General features: G+C 38.7%; 1 protein-coding gene across 6 annotated transcripts in view; it reads right to left on the bottom strand.

Moving 5' to 3' along the window:
* Positions 1-16,989, bottom strand: part of Ift80 (intraflagellar transport 80) — a 119,345-nt gene that overhangs the window by 44,500 nt on the left and 57,856 nt on the right. For all 6 annotated transcript variants that reach the window (XM_074073888.1, XM_074073886.1, XM_074073889.1 and 3 more), the window contains one exon: positions 1,547-1,726. In XM_074073888.1, coding sequence (XP_073929989.1) covers positions 1,547-1,726 — 180 coding nt within the window. The remainder of the gene's footprint in view (positions 1-1,546; positions 1,727-16,989) is intronic.

Raw genomic sequence — 16,989 nt, 5'->3', positions numbered from 1 at the left:
AATAAAGAAAATGTGGTGTATAGATATACAGTGGAGTATTACATAGCCATATAGAAAAGAAAATTTTGCCATTGGCAGGAAAAGGGATGGAACTGGAGATCGTCATGTTGAGCAAGATAATCCAAACTCAGAAAAATATCCCACTTTTTCACTCATATGTGGAATCTAGCTCTAAAAACAAAAATAATAATGGTACTTTTGGATGGGGAGAGACCCAGTGAGAGGGGAGGAGAGGATGATAGGGGGGTTGAATTTGATTAAAGTAAGTACATTTTATGTATTATGAAAACATCATACTGAAACCCAGTAAAAACTTTAAAAAAAAAAGCAAGGGGTAATATGAAAGAGTAATAAAGGGGGTGATTTTTATTAAAGTACTTCTTATGCACATATGGAAATATTACAGTGAACACTTTTGTGTAAATAATACATGCTCATAAGGAAAATAATTAAAAGAAGAGAAGCCTACAATTGAGTATATAAGTTGCTCATGTTCTCTGACCTATAAACGTTTTCTACCTTCCATCTCCCATTGCCATATCCCAAGCTCTGTACTAATCTACAAAGTATTTCACTTTAAAATTACCCATTAACTCCAAAATATATACCACAGTACACTGAGTATTTCAAGCTGAAGGAAGCTGGGAAAAACAGGAGACACAGAAGGGTCACTCTGTGCTTCCTTCTGATTTTCTAAAACCATGAAATAGGTCGTAGGTCACCCTGATGTGAGAAGTATCCTTCTTATATTGAGAGCGAAAGTTCAATCCAGAGGGAAGGAACATCCTTATCTCTAAGAACAAAGGGACATAGGGAAGAATCTGAACAAACAGGCTTTCCGAGTTTTCCCCAGGTTGTAACTACTAGCTCATATCTTTTTTGCTCTTCATCAACTCCAGCATAAAAGTACACAGTTGTTTAACTGTTTCTTCAGGTCTTCATTTCCTTTAAAACTGAATGCTTTTGTCTTATTAATCTGTCCTTTTGTCATAAGGGCCTCAGTTACAACCCAAAGATAATGAGAAAGAGTATTTTTCCTTCCTCAACCTCCTAACTCCCAAAAGGAACTTTGCATTATTTTCCCATTTTGACTTGCCTCCAGTAATTCGTCAAAGGCTTATTTTAAACAATCAGGTTAAATAAATTCCTTCTGTTACAAGTAAGACATTTTAACCTGTCAGTAACTAGCAGGTTATGCCTGCCTTCGAGTCAGCTCCAGGCATTAAGTTTAACTTGCTCCTACTAATCTAACTCTTTCAAATGTCCTTCCTTCACTGAAGCCCCACATTCCCTAAAGGCTTCCAATTTCACTAGTCTTTCCTAAACCCATAACTATAGTAATTATACACATTCACTTTCTCTCTCAGTAAAAGGTTCTTATCTTATGTCATGAAAAAGTGACTAATAGCATAGTTCATAGTTAAAATATCTCAAATATGACTGAATTTTTATAAATGAGGGAATATAATTTACAAAGATAATTCTATATTTTGCATAGAATGTGAAAAAGAAGCAGGTTTAACCAACCATGGAACCATATTCATACCTGCATGGTCCTCCTTTTAGTTAATGTTACTTGAAAATTTTTCCACTCCCAACGTTGCTCCACCACATGTGCAAAAACAACATGCCCATTTCCACAGGCTCCAGCAATCTGAGTACCGTCAATTGACCACGCAATATTAAATATGCTGCCAGTGTTGGGTTTCTCTAAAGCATATGACCACTGGGAGGGAAAAACAAAAGAAAAGTCTATGAGAAAAAAAATTAAAGAACTCTTAAACTGGGCACATATTAACATATTAAGACAATTTTCCAAAGAATGTATCTTTATCCAGAGTTATTTACAATGTTTTTCTTAGTAAAATTATATTATAGTGAACAGGTAGAATTTTTAAAGAACACAATAGAAAAACATGATAAAACAGTGTATGAAATCGTTCAAGAACTGCAAAAAAACCTCACACCACTTTAATTCATATGCTCGCTCTTAAGTAATAATACGGGAAAATTCTAAAGAAAAAACAAAGACATCTTACTTATATGGTTTTCTATAGTCCATTTATCTAAAATTTTCTGATAATATTTCAAGAATGTCACTAAAAATTGAAACTAAACACATTGTAAAACATCTCTGATATACATTCTAAACCATGAAAATATTAGGTAAATGAATCTATTTTTTTTCTGAAGTGTCAACTAAGACAAAAGAGATTCTTGTATGTGTAAGACAGTAAGAAAACAAGACAAACATTTTGATAGGTACTATTAGATGCATTTTCTCTTTTTTCAGACACAACATTTGCATTTGTAAGAAGGCCATTAATTTATTTGACTACACATATTCTCTTTCTATTCTTCCAACCTTACAGTCTACAGTAATTAAGTCTTGATTTTTTGTTGTTGTTGCTTTTGAGTAGGTATTTTGTTTCATTTTATATTACTTTTTCAAAATTACTCATTATTTTGTTTTACATTATTCCCTTTTCAAAAGCATTCATTATTAAGGATTGAGGGTAGAGCATATGCTTAGCATGTGGGTAGCCCTGGGTTTAATTCCCAGTACCAAAAAAGAAATAAATAGGGATTCTTAGCTACGAGCTCACTCTAATAACACTTGTGGAGGAAATGAAAAACTACAGAAAAAGAGTCATTAATTAATACTACTATAAAGAGAAACTTTAAATTCCTAATACAAGTTCAGACATAAAATTTACTAAATGACTTAGCACTCATACTTTTTTCAAGTTCTCCATTCCCTCTAAACTCCTAATTGGTGCTTAATGGTTTAAGGAAAAGAACTAATAATAAATTTATCAAGGAGATAATGAACTATCCCTTACTTTAAGATAATGTTCTTTGGATCACTTGTAAGCCTATTAGAAATGCAAATTCATGGACCCTTACTGTCCAAGTTATTCAGTCAGACTCTGGGGATGAGGCATAAGAAGCTTTTAAGGAGCTCTACAGTCACTTCTTATGTACACCAAGTTAGGACACTGGTTCTCAATGTTGTTCATATATTAGAATTGTCTTGGAAAAAACAAAACAAATCCAGATCCTAATCCAACCAATAAAATCCAAAATCTCTTAAGGTAAGATCTGGAACGTTTTTTAAAGCTCTTTATGTGATACTAATGAATATCGATTGTTTCAAGAAAAGCAAAATTTGTAATTTGGCTTAAAGACTATTTTTAGCTTAGTAGCTTATTATTAGCTGGCTCTCTGATAGTACCTTGCCAATTCATCTGCTAACTCTGAAGAAAATAACATGACCTTATCTTTGCCTCAAAGCCAAGTTCTCCTAGTTATATTCAAAATTGGCCTCTCACATTCATCAACCTAATTTTTCAACTTATTAGAATTTCAAACATAAACTAAAAGATGAAAAATAATATAAAGCAATGGTTCTCAAACTTTAGTATGCTCTAGAGGTACTATTATGGTTTGAATATGAAATGTCCCCTTCAGGCTCATGTGATGAATGCCTGGTCACCAACTGGTGGCTATATTTTGAGAAGTGATGGAAACTTTAGGAGATAGGGCTGTCCTGGAGGAAGTAGGCCACTGGGGTGTGCCTTTAAAGGTTATAACCAGTCCCCAATCCCTTCCTCTCTCTCTTGCTTCCTCTCTGCCATGAGGTGAGTAGCATCTGCCATACGCTCCCACTACCGTGATGTTCTGTCTCACCACAGGCCAGGAATCAATGAAGCCAAGGACTATGGAATGAAGCTGTGAGCCAAAATATATACTTCCTCCAATCAGTTGCTTTTTTCAATTATTTGGTTACAGTGACACAAAAGTAATTAACATAGAAAACTGGTACAATAGAAGTGGGGTCACTGTTGTGACTAAACCTGATCATATGGTTCTTAAGCTTTTGGAACTGGTTTGCACAAAGAATTTGGAAGAGTGTGGCATTTAGGGTTACAGAAGCCCCAGAATGTGGTAAATAGAGCTTAGTGGGTAATTCTGATGGGAGCTGAAGTCCAGAATGCTGATAGGAATACAAAAGATAAAGACTATGCTCATGAGCTTTCAAGTGGGAATGAGGACTCTAATAGGAATTAGACTATAAGCCATGTGTGTTACATTCTGGCAAAGAGAGCAGACCTACATTTCGTCCAAGCCCTAAGAGTTTAAAAATGATGGACTAATTAATCTGGAGGAGGATGTTTTCAAGTCAGCCTGGGCATTTCAGGCTGTGACAGGAGTTTTGCTGGCTGCTTTTAGCCAGGTTTGGAGTGAAAATCAGAAGCAAAAAGCAGAGCAGAAAGATTTTTGGGGCGGGGGGAGAAGGTTGCAGTTTTGCCAGAAAAAGAGTTATGTGTGGAGAGTGGAGTATGAGAAGCCTATGAGAACTTGACATAAGCACAGCCATGTCTGCAGGCTGGGATGGGCACAGTCCCAGCTGCAGAAGGGGGCAAGGGCAGAATGCAGCACAGCTGCTTTTCCTAAGATGCTTACATCCAGAGAGTAGCAATCGCAGGTCCCCTTGTTTCTGACAACTACAATGTCATGCTGCCCCGAGAACTGTTGCTCTACTTCCTGGTTTCCTGCTGTATACAATAAACTCACTGGAGGTGGTGGAAGCTGTTGTGTGTCTCCACCAGAGCACCCAGGCCACCTGACCCCAGCTTTTTTGCATGTTTGTCTTTTGTCTTTTCTCAATCACCTCTAGCTCCCAGTTAGGTTCCTAGGACAAGCTTGCACAGGTTGTGAGAGGTGGCACCCTAACAGGGACTAACTAAAAGGGAACTTGGAGCCCAAGATGAGGAGACACTCTCCAAGAAGTGAGCGTGTAATAAAAAACAAGTAAGGTGAGGGGGAGAGTGAATTGAATAAGCAAGGTGTAAAAACATGGGACAGTGTGAGTCTAAGGACTGGGAGCTCTATATACAAGTTTTAAAAGCTATGCTAAAGACTAGAGGAAGCAGGGTCAGGTCACTTCAGCTTATGCAGTTTTTAGATTTTGTACAGGATACTTGCCCGTGGTTCCCTGGGGGAGGGCACTGTAAATTTAGAAACAGGAAACAAGGTAGGAGACAGGCTGAGGGCACAATATATGGCTGAATGGTTGGAATGCATGCCCATTTTTACTTTCGGTTTATGATCCGTGATTAGAGATTGTTTGGTTCCCACTCCCTCACATAAACAAAGATTCTCCTTTTTGGTATCCAGCTTGACTCCCTGAGATATGCCCTTAGTGTTGGAGAGGACGAATGGGATTTGCAGAGTGCACTGCCACTGCCGGGAACAGGTAGCCCAAGAGTGACTGAGTTATGGCGGGTGCCAGTGTCTGACTGCCTCCTAAAAGAGCTCAGCCATGGCAAGGCCTGGCCCCATTCCTGTGCCACAGGAGCACTCTGGCAATTGCAGGGGGTGTTGGAATGGTTACACTTAGGTCACTCTCCCACTAAGGTTCCTATACCATATCATGAGCTGGTAGCTAGGCTGACTGCTAAGGGACGCACTCGTTGTTGTGAATTGCTGGGGAATGAGACCAGTAATACTGTTGTCCCATTTTCAAAATATCAACAGCATTGGTTACGGCAATTTTCAGACTTATGGCAGCCTGCACTGGTTAATTTTCCTGGACAGGTCGGGGAACATCTCCCGCATTCAAAACTTTTAAGTTTGCTTCCCTTCACGCATTTGTCTTTCAAAAATTATTCTATCCTCCCCTCTGTCAGAGGCTATCACAATTTTCACTGATGCTTCTGGGAGTGGTACTGCTGCCTATTATACCAAAGATCGCCACAAGGTTGAACATAATGTTTTTGCCTCCACTCAAAGGGCAGAGATTTATGCTGTTGTCATGGTCCTCAGGGACTTTCCACAACAATCTATTAATCTGTATAGTGATAGTCACTATGTGGTAGGTGTTCTACACCACATTGAAACTGCTTATATTGACCATATTAATAGTGAAGAGTTATTTAGTCTTTTCTTTCAGTTGCGTAGTCTGGTGCAAACCCGCCTCCACCCATTTTGTGAGCCATTTGCACTCACATTCTAATCTCCCTGGCCCACTCGCTGACAGTAATGCCCAGGCAGATAACCTAGTCTCTGGGCTTTGGGCTTGCTCATGCAAACTGCCACACCTGTAGAAGCTGCCCGACTAAGTCATGCTTTGTACCATCAAAAACAGTCTCGATGGTGGCGAGGGTTGGGAGGGTAAAGGAGGGGACGGGAGGGGGTGGGGGAAGGGGGGAGAAATGACCCAAACATTGTATGCACATATGAATAAAAAAAAAAAAACAGGGTCAACAAATCATTATATCTATGCCTCTGCACACGCTGGTGAGTCCACTAAGCATGTCATCGCTGTTTGGCTATGTGGGGTCGAAGGCATGCTTGTGCTTTTCCTGAAGATGCAGAACACCCAGTGTGGGTATCATCGTGGTTTGTCAAGCCTCATGGACCCCCCTGGTCCCAAAGATGAGGAAGCTGAGACTGGAGGACTCCCCCAGGACAGGGAACCGCTGAGGCTGATTCTTCCACTGACCAGAAGGTGACCAAGGAGATGGCTGTTGGCAAGACAGACCAGAACAGTGAACCACCCACCTGGGACCAAATGAAGAAACTAATGGACAGGGCAACGATGGTAACCAGTAGACTGGGGATGGCTGGGAATCCCACAGCCACATTGCTGGTGGCATTGGTCATAATCATAATACAGGTGAGCGTTGTCCAGGGCCATACATACTGGACTTTCATGCCCAACTCACCAATGGTGCATCCTATCACTTGGAAGAGCCACCCTGTAGCTATCTTTGCTAATGATACAGTGCACACGGGAGGTCATTCCTCAGGACATTTGGTGCCTCAATATAGTGACTATAACTTTATGGGTAAAGCTCATCTTATGGGCGCATGGAAATGAAGCAAACGATACTGCAGACTTACGGCAATTAAGGCAACAAATATTGGTCATGCAAAAAGTTTATGATAATGTTGTTTCTCCAGCTAATACTGCAAAAACCATCCTGGATGAACTCGAGGGTTCCAATCCGTTTAACTTGCTAAAACACTCCTTCTGGTATTTGGCAGGAGTAAGTGTGTTATTATTCACCTGTTTTCTTGTTTTTTCAGTTGGATGCCACACGGTGCAAAGAAACCTCCTTGGATTAAGGGTTAGGCTTCATCAGGAGCATTTAAGAAATAAAAAAGGGGGAAATGTGGAGAGCAGAGTATGAGAAGCCTATGAGAACTTGACATAAGCACAGCCATGTCTGCAGGCTGGGATGGGCACAGTCCCAGCTGCAGAAGGGGGCAAGGGCAGAATGCAGCACAGCTGCTTTTCCTAAGATGCTTACATCCAGAGAGTAGCAATTGCAGGTCCCCTTGTTCCTGACAACTACAATGTCATGCCACCCCGAGAACTGTTGCTCTACTTCCTGGTTTCCTGCTGTATACAATAAACTCACTGGAGGTGGTGGAGGCTGTTGTGTGTCTCCACCAGAACACCCAGGCCACCTGACCCCAGCTTTTTTGCATGTTCATCTTTTGTCTTTTCTCAATCTCCCATAGCTCCTGGTTAGGTTCTTAGGACCAGCTCATACAGGCCACAAGACTTGTGTGTAAAGATGGAGCTAAGGAATATGGCTTCTGAAGAAATTAATGCCATTACAAAAAAAAAAAAAAAAAAAGCCAAGTAATCAAGTAATGTGTATCGGACAATAGAAAAAAATGCTTTGAGGGCTTCTCAGGGCCTGGACAGACCCTGCCCATAATAGGCTCAAGGGTGTGAAAGAATAAACTCATTTGAAAGACTTTCCCTTCAGAAGAGAGCACCTCCTAGGTGCCCTGCTTATGTAGGACTGCTGAGGAAGTTATTTCCTCAGGATTTAATTCACTGACTGCAGCTGTCCTGACACTCAAAGAGGTCAAATCCCTAGTGTTCCAAAGGGGCTCAGCCACTGTTAGAGCTGGTAACAGACTTGGCATTGTTCACATGATGCTGGTTTTACAGGCATGCAGACTGTAAGAGTTATGGGGTCAATGGAGAGCTTCTAACCATATTTCAAAGGAAAGCCTGGGAGAACAGGGAACATATGACAGAGTTAGAGTTTCCTGTAGATGGCTCATGACATGGCAATGCTTGAAGCTGTGAAGATGAAGACTAATCTGCAATGGAGATCCCAGGATGTTGGAGATGTGAGGACCTAGGAACGTCTGCCAAAGAAAGACACAGGCAACAAGTGGAGCCAGTGTTGGCAATAATGGCGCCGATAGGTTTCAGTTCTTACTGCACCCTTAAGCTTCTGTTTTCCAGGGTCACGGTCCTGCCTCCCAGGGTCACAGTCCTGCCTCAAGTCTAGCTTGAATCCTCCTTCTGCCCCAACCTCCAATCAGCATGAACCATAAGATCCTAACCAATCAGATCATACTGAGTCTCACTGAGGGGTATTTAAGCACCTGCCCTTCTCTCTCTCTCTCTCTCTCTCTCGGCTCTCTGCTCTCTCCCTCTCCCACCTGGCAATATAGAACCTCTTGGCCAGATCACTCCTCTCCATGGTCATTTTGGGGCCTATATTTCCTTACAGCGAGCCCCAGAGAGAGGCCATGTAAGCTGCAAACAGGGGACCTAGTTGTAGGCCTGTTCAGATGCTGAACACAAAGCTATAAGGACTTAGTGTTCAGGTGTGGCACAAGAGGGAATGGTGAAAAAATTGGACTTATTACTCATAGATCCATGAGAGAAGAAGGCAACTCACCTCCACTACCAAGAAGAAGGAGTTGGGTGCCATTTAAGACTTGGTTGTTCAACCAGCAAGTAGAAAGCAAGAAAGAAAGAGAACTGTGGGCAGAAGCTTTCACTGGGGTCTAGGGCTGTTAGTCACTTTTTTTTTTTTTTGTGGTCACTGTGACCAAATACATAAGAAAATCAACTTAAAGAGTTTTGAAAGATTCCTTTCTTTCCCATCCCCCACCCTTAGGAAAAACTTCTTTTGGCTCATGGTTTCAGTCCATGGTGGGCTGGCTCCATTGCTTTGAGGCTTGTGGCAAAGAAGAAACATCATAGAGGACAGGCATTGTAGAGCTGCTCAAGTCATAGCAGCCAGAAAGCAGAGTGAGAAAAGGGCAGGGGAAAAGATACATCCTTCAAAGTCACGCCCCACTACCGTGACCCACTTTCTCTAAGTATGCCCCCACCTCCTAATAGCCCACTCAGCTCTAAAGGCATCAGTGTTAATCCATTGTCCTCATGAACCAATCATCTCTCAATACCACCACCAGCAGGGAACCAAGCCTTCAATGCATGAGTTTTAAAAAAATTTCTTTTGGTGGGGGGTGTTGGGATGTTTCTAGCAGAAAACATTCACTGTCTGATTGTCTCTTTTATGCTGTTAGAAATGATGCCCATTTGTCACAGAGAGGGAAAAAAAGAAATGATGTCCATAGCAGAACAGGTAATAAACTAATCTTTGCTTTGCTCTTTTTTTTTCCTTCCTTCCTTCCTCTCTCCCTCTCTCCCTTCTTTTTCTTAATGGGATCTCACTATGTAGCTCAGTTTCAAATTTTGCTCCTCCTGTCTCAGCCTCCCAAGTGCTGATAGTCTAATCTTTCCATAACTTACTAATTATAATAACTCCACAACATGAAATGTCACCTTGTCAGCTACTTGGTTATCTGAAGAGCAGTTCACATAAATTCTTGATTACTTCAATTTAATCATTAGTTTTCAGAGGTACCATGAGCTTCATCAAGCTAAACATATTTGGTGTCTTCTAATAATTATGATGCTCAAATTGGCTCAATTTTAGCCAGTGAGATCCCCTTCAGGTTGATTTTTTTAGGCTTTTTTTTTTTGTGGTACTGGGATTTGAACTCAGGGCTTCATGCTTGCTAGGTAGGCTTTTTGACAGAATCTCATAGTTGTTTTTTTTTAAATCACGTCCCTGTTTCCTAGAATGCCCCACAGTTATATTTTTTCTTTTCTGTTGTTTTTTTTCCTTCCTTTCCCTTCCTTCCTTCCCTTCAAGGAAAAGAAATTTTATTGTGTCACATAGGTAACAAGTCCAGACCCAATACAGTTTGATCAGGGTCTCAAAGTCATCACTAGGACATCTGTTACCCCTTCTCCTCCTTTTTCCTCCCCCTTTGCTCTCTTCATTTGCTCTTCATGGTCTCCTCCCATATTTTGTTTCTTGATCTTTTTTCCAGTGAGCTCTAGGTCTTTTCTGGAAATATGGAAAATAGTATGTACAGAATGCTCACAAGTGCTGGAATACACTCATACTGAGTTGGTCACTCATAAAGAAGAAAACTGGAAACTCATCAGAGTTTGATAGTAATACTTTATGCCAAAAGAGCACATGTTAAACACTAGATACTCAAACAAGAATAGACAAGCCAAAGGTTTTATCCTTAGCTATTCTTTACCTTTAAATATAAAGGCATAAGCAAACTGTTATAAACATGGAAGAACTTAAGGAATATTGTTCTAATGAGTAATCTACTAGATTTGAGGAATCTACTAGAGAATTAGCTTGAGATAGACAATAAATCTAGGGTCATAGATAAGGACTAATTGTGAACAATGCATTCATCTACAGATCTAAGATAAAATTATGTCTTCAAAGGATAAAGTACAGAATATATTAGCTAAAAATATGGGGAAGGATGAGAAAAAGCATATGACAAGAAGAACTTAAATCCTTATAGGTTTTAACTGGGAATAAAAAGATATTATTTAAAGTCAGACATAGGGAAAAGGAGTGGGGGAGGCAATCTTCTTATTTTTATATTGCTTATAGTGGAGAACCAATAGAAAATTCCTCCCTAAAATTCAAATGGAAGCACAAAAGTTCCAAAATAGTCAATGTAATCCTGAGCAAAAAGAACAATGCAAGAGGTATCACAATGCCTGACATAGAAGCACAGAAACAAAATCAGCAGGTACCAGTCCAAAAATAGACACATAGACTAATGGAATAGAGAAATAAGAAATAAACACACACAATTACAGCTATCTAATTTTCAAAAAAGGTCCGAAACACATACATTGTAGAAAAGACAGTACCTTCAATAACTGGTGTTGAAAAAACTGAATATCCACATGTAGAAGTCTGAAAATAGATTCCTATCTCTCACCCTGTACAAAAATCAAAATGAAGCAAAGACCTTAATGTAAAACCTGAAACTAGTTCATCAGAACATAGGGAGTATACTTGAAGATATAGTCATAGGCAGTGACTTTTTTAATAGGATGCCAATGCTCAGGAAATAACATAAGAATTGACAAATGTGGTTTCATCAAATTAAAAACTGCACATCAAATGAAACAATTATCAGAATAAAGAGACTATAGAAAGGGAGAAAAATCTTTGAAAGCTATCATTCATTGGACAAAGGATTAATATCCAGGATATATAAAAAGTTCAAAAAACTAAACACCAAAAGAACAATCCAATTAATAAATAGGCAAATTGAATTGAACAGATAGTTCTCAAAAGAAGAGGTACAAAAGGCAATAAGCAAAGGAAGAAGTGTTCAACACCTTGAGTCATGAAGGAAATACAAATCAAAACATCACTGAGATTCCATCTCAACCCAGTTGGAATGGCAATCATCAAGAACATAAACAGTAAGTGCTAGCAAGGGGGGAGGAGACCCACTGTCGGTGGAAATGTAAACTAGTGCATCCACTATGGAAATCAGTATGGAGTTCCTCAAAAAACTGAAAATAAAACCACCAATGATACTTCTATACCACTCTTGGGCATATACACAAAGGAATGTAAGACAACATACAATAAGAAATCCACACACTCATGTTTACTGCAGCACTAGTCACAAAAGTTAAGTTACAGAATCTGCCTAGGTGCCCATTAACAGATAAATGAATAAAGAAAATGTGATATATATGTATACTTACATATATACATATACATACACACAAACTATGGAGTATTACTTAACCACAAAGAAGAATGGAATTATGTCATTTGCAGGAAAATGGACAGAACTGGAGATCATCATGTTAAGTGAAATAAGCCAGACTCAGAAAGACAAATACCATGTTTTCTCTCACCTGCAGAATTTAAATATAACAAGAAAGGAACTGAACATAAAAGGGATACTATTTGAGGAGAACTAGTGGGATGTGGGAGAGGAGGAGAATATGATCAATGTGCATTGTATGCATGTATGAAAAGTCATAATGATAGAAATATATGCTAATAGTTTTTTAAAATGTTATAATGAAATCCATTGAAACATTTATGAGAAAGTTAAAGAGGGGAGTCTTGGGGACAGGGGAGAAAGCATAAGAAAGTAATACAGGGGACAATATGATTAAAGTATGGAAACCCCTCATTTTGTACAATTAGTATATACTAATAAGAGTCATTTTTTAAAGTTATAGCTCTATTTAAAAAAATGGTGTCTTTGCCATTATCTTTCCCTCTAACTTGATTTTGTTGAAATGATAGTTATGCCTACTTTCACAGTTAAAGGTTATTTTGAGATCTATGATATTCAGCCAAGGGTCATGGCTCAAGTGGTAGAGAGCCCGGAGTTCAAATGCCAATACCACCAAAAAAAAAAAAAAAAAAAAAAGAATATCGAGCCAAAATTGGTAATATTGAAAACTAAAAAGATATACAAAAATATACAAATATACTTGTAATAACATTAACCATGTAAAAAATTTCTGCAAAAAGAGACAAAAACTTGAAAAGTAGAGATAAAATATCTGATCTTTTCATGTTATGATTATTGGTATTATTTTTCATTCTCATTGTTTTTGCTATATATTGCTTTTTCTTTCTTTTTTCCTTTCCTTTGCTGTCTTTCTTTCTTTCTTTTTTGTTAGACAAGGTATGTTGGTATTGAATTCCTGTCTCCAAATGATCCTTCTGACTCAACTTCCCAAGTAGCTGGGACTATAGGCACATGCTCTATCTGCCTGATATACTTCTTTCTTGCCAAAAACTGTTTTAATATAATTACTATTTGTGATGAATAAGCAAAATATAAAAGAACAAAAAAAAGTAGCAGTTACATTAGATCAAAAAGAATTAACCTAGAAGGTAACACACATGCACAGGAAATTAATGTGAGTCAACTCCCTGTATAGCTATCCTTATCTCAACTAGCAAAAACCCTTGTTCCTTCCTATTAATGCCTATACTCTCTCTTCAACAAAATTAGAGATAAGGGCAAAATAGTTTCTGCCGGGTATTGAGGGGGTGGGGGGGGTGGGAGGGGGTGGAGTGGGTGGTAAGGGAGGGGATGGGGGCAGGGGGGAGAAATGACCCAAGCATTGTATGCACATATGAATAATAAAACAATTTAAAAAAGTAGCAGTTACAAAAGTTTACAGAACACAAAAATGACCTGATTCAAAATATGATATCCAACTAATGCACTAATGTTACCTTGAGATGCCTTGAAGAAGCACTATGTCACTGAACAAGAATACAACAATCAATTGCTGATAGCTTTTGAGAGGCTTAGCAATATATTTTTGTCCAAAGGAAGAACAATCTTAAAAAACTGTGAAGCAGATCACTTTGATTCTGGCTCTGGGCAAATATCCCTGGCATCTGTCCAAACATCCAGGACCTTGGTAATGTTTAATGACTTGTCAAAAGTTCTCCCGATAAAGGGCCACTATGTTTATTTTCACTCTCTTATCTAAAGTCTTCTCTCAGCTAGTGAAATTACTTATAAAAGGACCTGATACAAAGTTCATATTTAAGGAGCTCCTCCCATGATACTATTATATTTTAAGAAATAACAGTTTCTTAAAGCAAAGCAATAAAACTAATGAGAGAAAATTTTTTATCAATAAAAAAGTGGTAAAACCCTTCCCCAAGACATTCTATTTATATAACTCATTGCTAAGGTTGGCCCTGAAGTTCAGTTACAAAGATACGGTTTGTATTCTTTAGTGTTCTATTGCTGCTGTAACAAATTATCACAAATTTAGAGACTTAAAACAACACAAATGTATTGTCTTAAAGTTCTATATGTCTTAAGTCCAACATGGATGTCACAGAGTTAAAATTCAGACACTGGCAGTCTTCATTTCCTCTGGAACCTGTGGCCCATTTTCTTGATCAATTAGGTTGTCAGTAGAATTCACTTTGTTGCAGCTATAGGTCCCTATTTCCTTGCTGGCCATTTGTGACTTCTAACAGCCAGTTGCATTCCTTGGCTTGGGCTCCTCCCTCCATCAACCAGCAACAGGTTAAGCTTCTCTTACTTTGAATCTCTCCTCCTTCTCCATCCTCTAACTCAGCTGGTAATGGTGTGCTTTGTCACTGGATCATCCAGGATAACTTTATCATCTGAAGGTTCATACCCTTACTCATATCTGCAAAATTCCTTTTGCCACTTCAGGTAGCATATACACAGGGCCTGGGGATTAGGGTATAGGCATCTTTGGAAGCCCATTATTTAGCAAACCACTAAAGTATCTTAGGAAAGATATAGCAGTCAGTTTTGGAATTTTAAAAGCTTATTCATTTTCTCCCTAAAGATTCAGATTCCAATAGGAGCATAAACATAGGAAACAATGTTTTTACCACTTTTCAAAAAGTTGTTTGAGGTTTGTGGTTTAGGCTTTCATAGATTTATATTCACCATGGAAAAGAATCTGAATACTAATTTGACCAGTGATGTCACCAGGTGGTAGTTAAGAGCTGCATCTTGGTCATGTGCTATTACATAAACAAGGATATCCAAAGGAAAACATATTGGCTATTAAACAGATTACTTTCAAAAACAAAAAAGAACCAAAATGAGTTATGACATCAAGTAAAGTAAGCATTTACTATTTTATCATGTGAATTACACAAAAAAATTAAGAAAAAGGAAAAGAAAGCTATTATTTTTCATGACTATTTTCTAATATTAAGAAAAAATTAGACTACAGGTATGTTATAGATACCTTCCTCAGAGAAAATATGGGTCACTTGGAATACTGGGAAAAAGTCTTTCAGAAACAATTTTAAGTTGTCAAATCAATAGTCCCTAACAGATGAGACAGCAAATAATTAGATGTGGCCTAATGGTCTACAAAAATCTATAGCACTCTAAAAAAGGGGAGGAAGAACAAGGAAAGGAAGTATCATTTAACTAAAGACCTCAAAATAAAAGGAAATAACACTTTTTCCTATCAAAATAAAGAACTTAAATTTTTTTACATAATTGGTATTCCTGGCAAAAAAGGAATCAGAAATGTGAATGTTGGAGTTTGGTTTATGAAGAATTTCTGAGAAGAATAAAATGTGAGCAAAATTTTAGAAGAGAAAACGTACTATTTCTCCCCCAATGGGGGGTAGAAAAACAGCACACTGTGTACAAGGAGTCATAGCTGGATTGGCCAATTTGTGTAACAAACATAATATTATGGGAGCTTTTACAGGATGTTAGCAAGTGCACATATAGACATTTGTCAAACAAAAGCAAAATCTTTGATTTTATATATACAGACTTAAATTTAGATTTTTAGGAGCCAACATCGTAAAAAAGCAAATTTGAATTTCTGTTTTTTTTTTGGTAAAAAGAAAAAAACAGACGGCTTGGGAAGACACCGACACAAGGTGAGCTAAGCAGTATGTGGTACTCCCACAGACAACCCTGGGCCAGATCAGCATAGCCCCCTGGACAGACCGACCTCCACCCAGGGAAAAAGAGAAAAAAAACCCTGAATAATAAGCAATAACAACAAAAAAGACACATAGCAAAGAGGGCTGGGCACCCTGAGTGCCAAAGGAAGGGGAGGGGAAATCCCTCACAACAAGCTGGCTGGAGAAGGCAGGAGCAGCGGCACACGCCCAGCAATCAGGAGTGGGAAAGCTTATAAAAGAGGTGGTGGGAGGAAAACTCCACAGGAGAGGGGGGAAGACCCACTTCCCATGTGAATTGTAAATAAACACCCTGGCCTGAGAAAGCCGATGCAGTGTCACCTCCCCCAGTGCGCTTGGAAAGGGGAAAGCTTGCAGCAGTGGCTCACGCCCAGGAGAACTCTGAGTAAACAAAGCCTGCAGGGCCAGGTGAGTGTTAAGATCACTCCTGAGATCTGCATAAATAAAGCCTCCAGCAACAGCAGGCTGACAGCAGCAGGCAGGCGAGCCACAGCCTCAGATAGCCACTCACAGAACTGTCTTCAGACTCTTTTTTTTTCCTCCCTGTCTTTGATGAGACAACAACCAAACTACACCTGCATGCTGAAAAACTTACTGAAACTGTATTGCATTTGAACTTGGGACACTTTGTGGTGGTTTTTTTTTGTTTGTTTGTTTTGTGTTGTTTTGGTTTATTTAGTTTTTTTCCCCTTTGATGAGACAATGACAGAACTACTTCTTAGACACCATCTCTAGGACTGGACTGAAACTTTATTGCATTTGAACTTGGAGATTTTTTTTTAGTTTTTATTTATTTATTTATTTATTTTTTATTTATTTATTTTTTTCAATCCTCTCTCTAATGCCTGCTCAGCTTACTGCTGATTAGTACACTATCTCTCCCTGTTTATATCTTTGAAACTTTTGTTTGTTTGTTTTGTTTTTTTCTACTTGTTTGTTTTTCCCTTTTTCTTTAACTTCTTTGCTTCCCATCTCCTCTCACCCTTCCATTCTAAATATCACCATTGTTATTATTACAAGCTAGGAAATACTTAATTGCACACAGTACAGGGACAATAACAACACCAAGGGTAATGACAGGAAGACAGAAAAAACAGGGAAACCAGTTTCCCCACAGCAAAAAATTAGTGCAGGAACCAGAGGGAAATGAAGAAAACAGATACTCAGATCCAGACTCCAACAAAATGAAGATTAAACTATGCCAAAGAACCCAATGAAGCCCACAAGAATAATATAAAAGAAGAAATACTGCAAGTAATCAATGAGAATTCTATAGAGATGATACTGAATATGGTCAACCAAAATGTACAGGAGACACTCAAGAAATTCCAAGACAACAAAAATAGAGAATTTGAAAAAGCACAAGAAGAAATAAAGGAAACCA

Source organism: Castor canadensis, chromosome 5 (genome assembly GCF_047511655.1).
Source record: "Castor canadensis chromosome 5, mCasCan1.hap1v2, whole genome shotgun sequence".
Classification (NCBI taxonomy): Eukaryota; Metazoa; Chordata; class Mammalia; order Rodentia; family Castoridae; genus Castor; species Castor canadensis.
The sequence above is the reverse complement of the archived record's forward strand: the minus strand, read 5'-3'. Positions and strand labels throughout refer to the sequence as shown.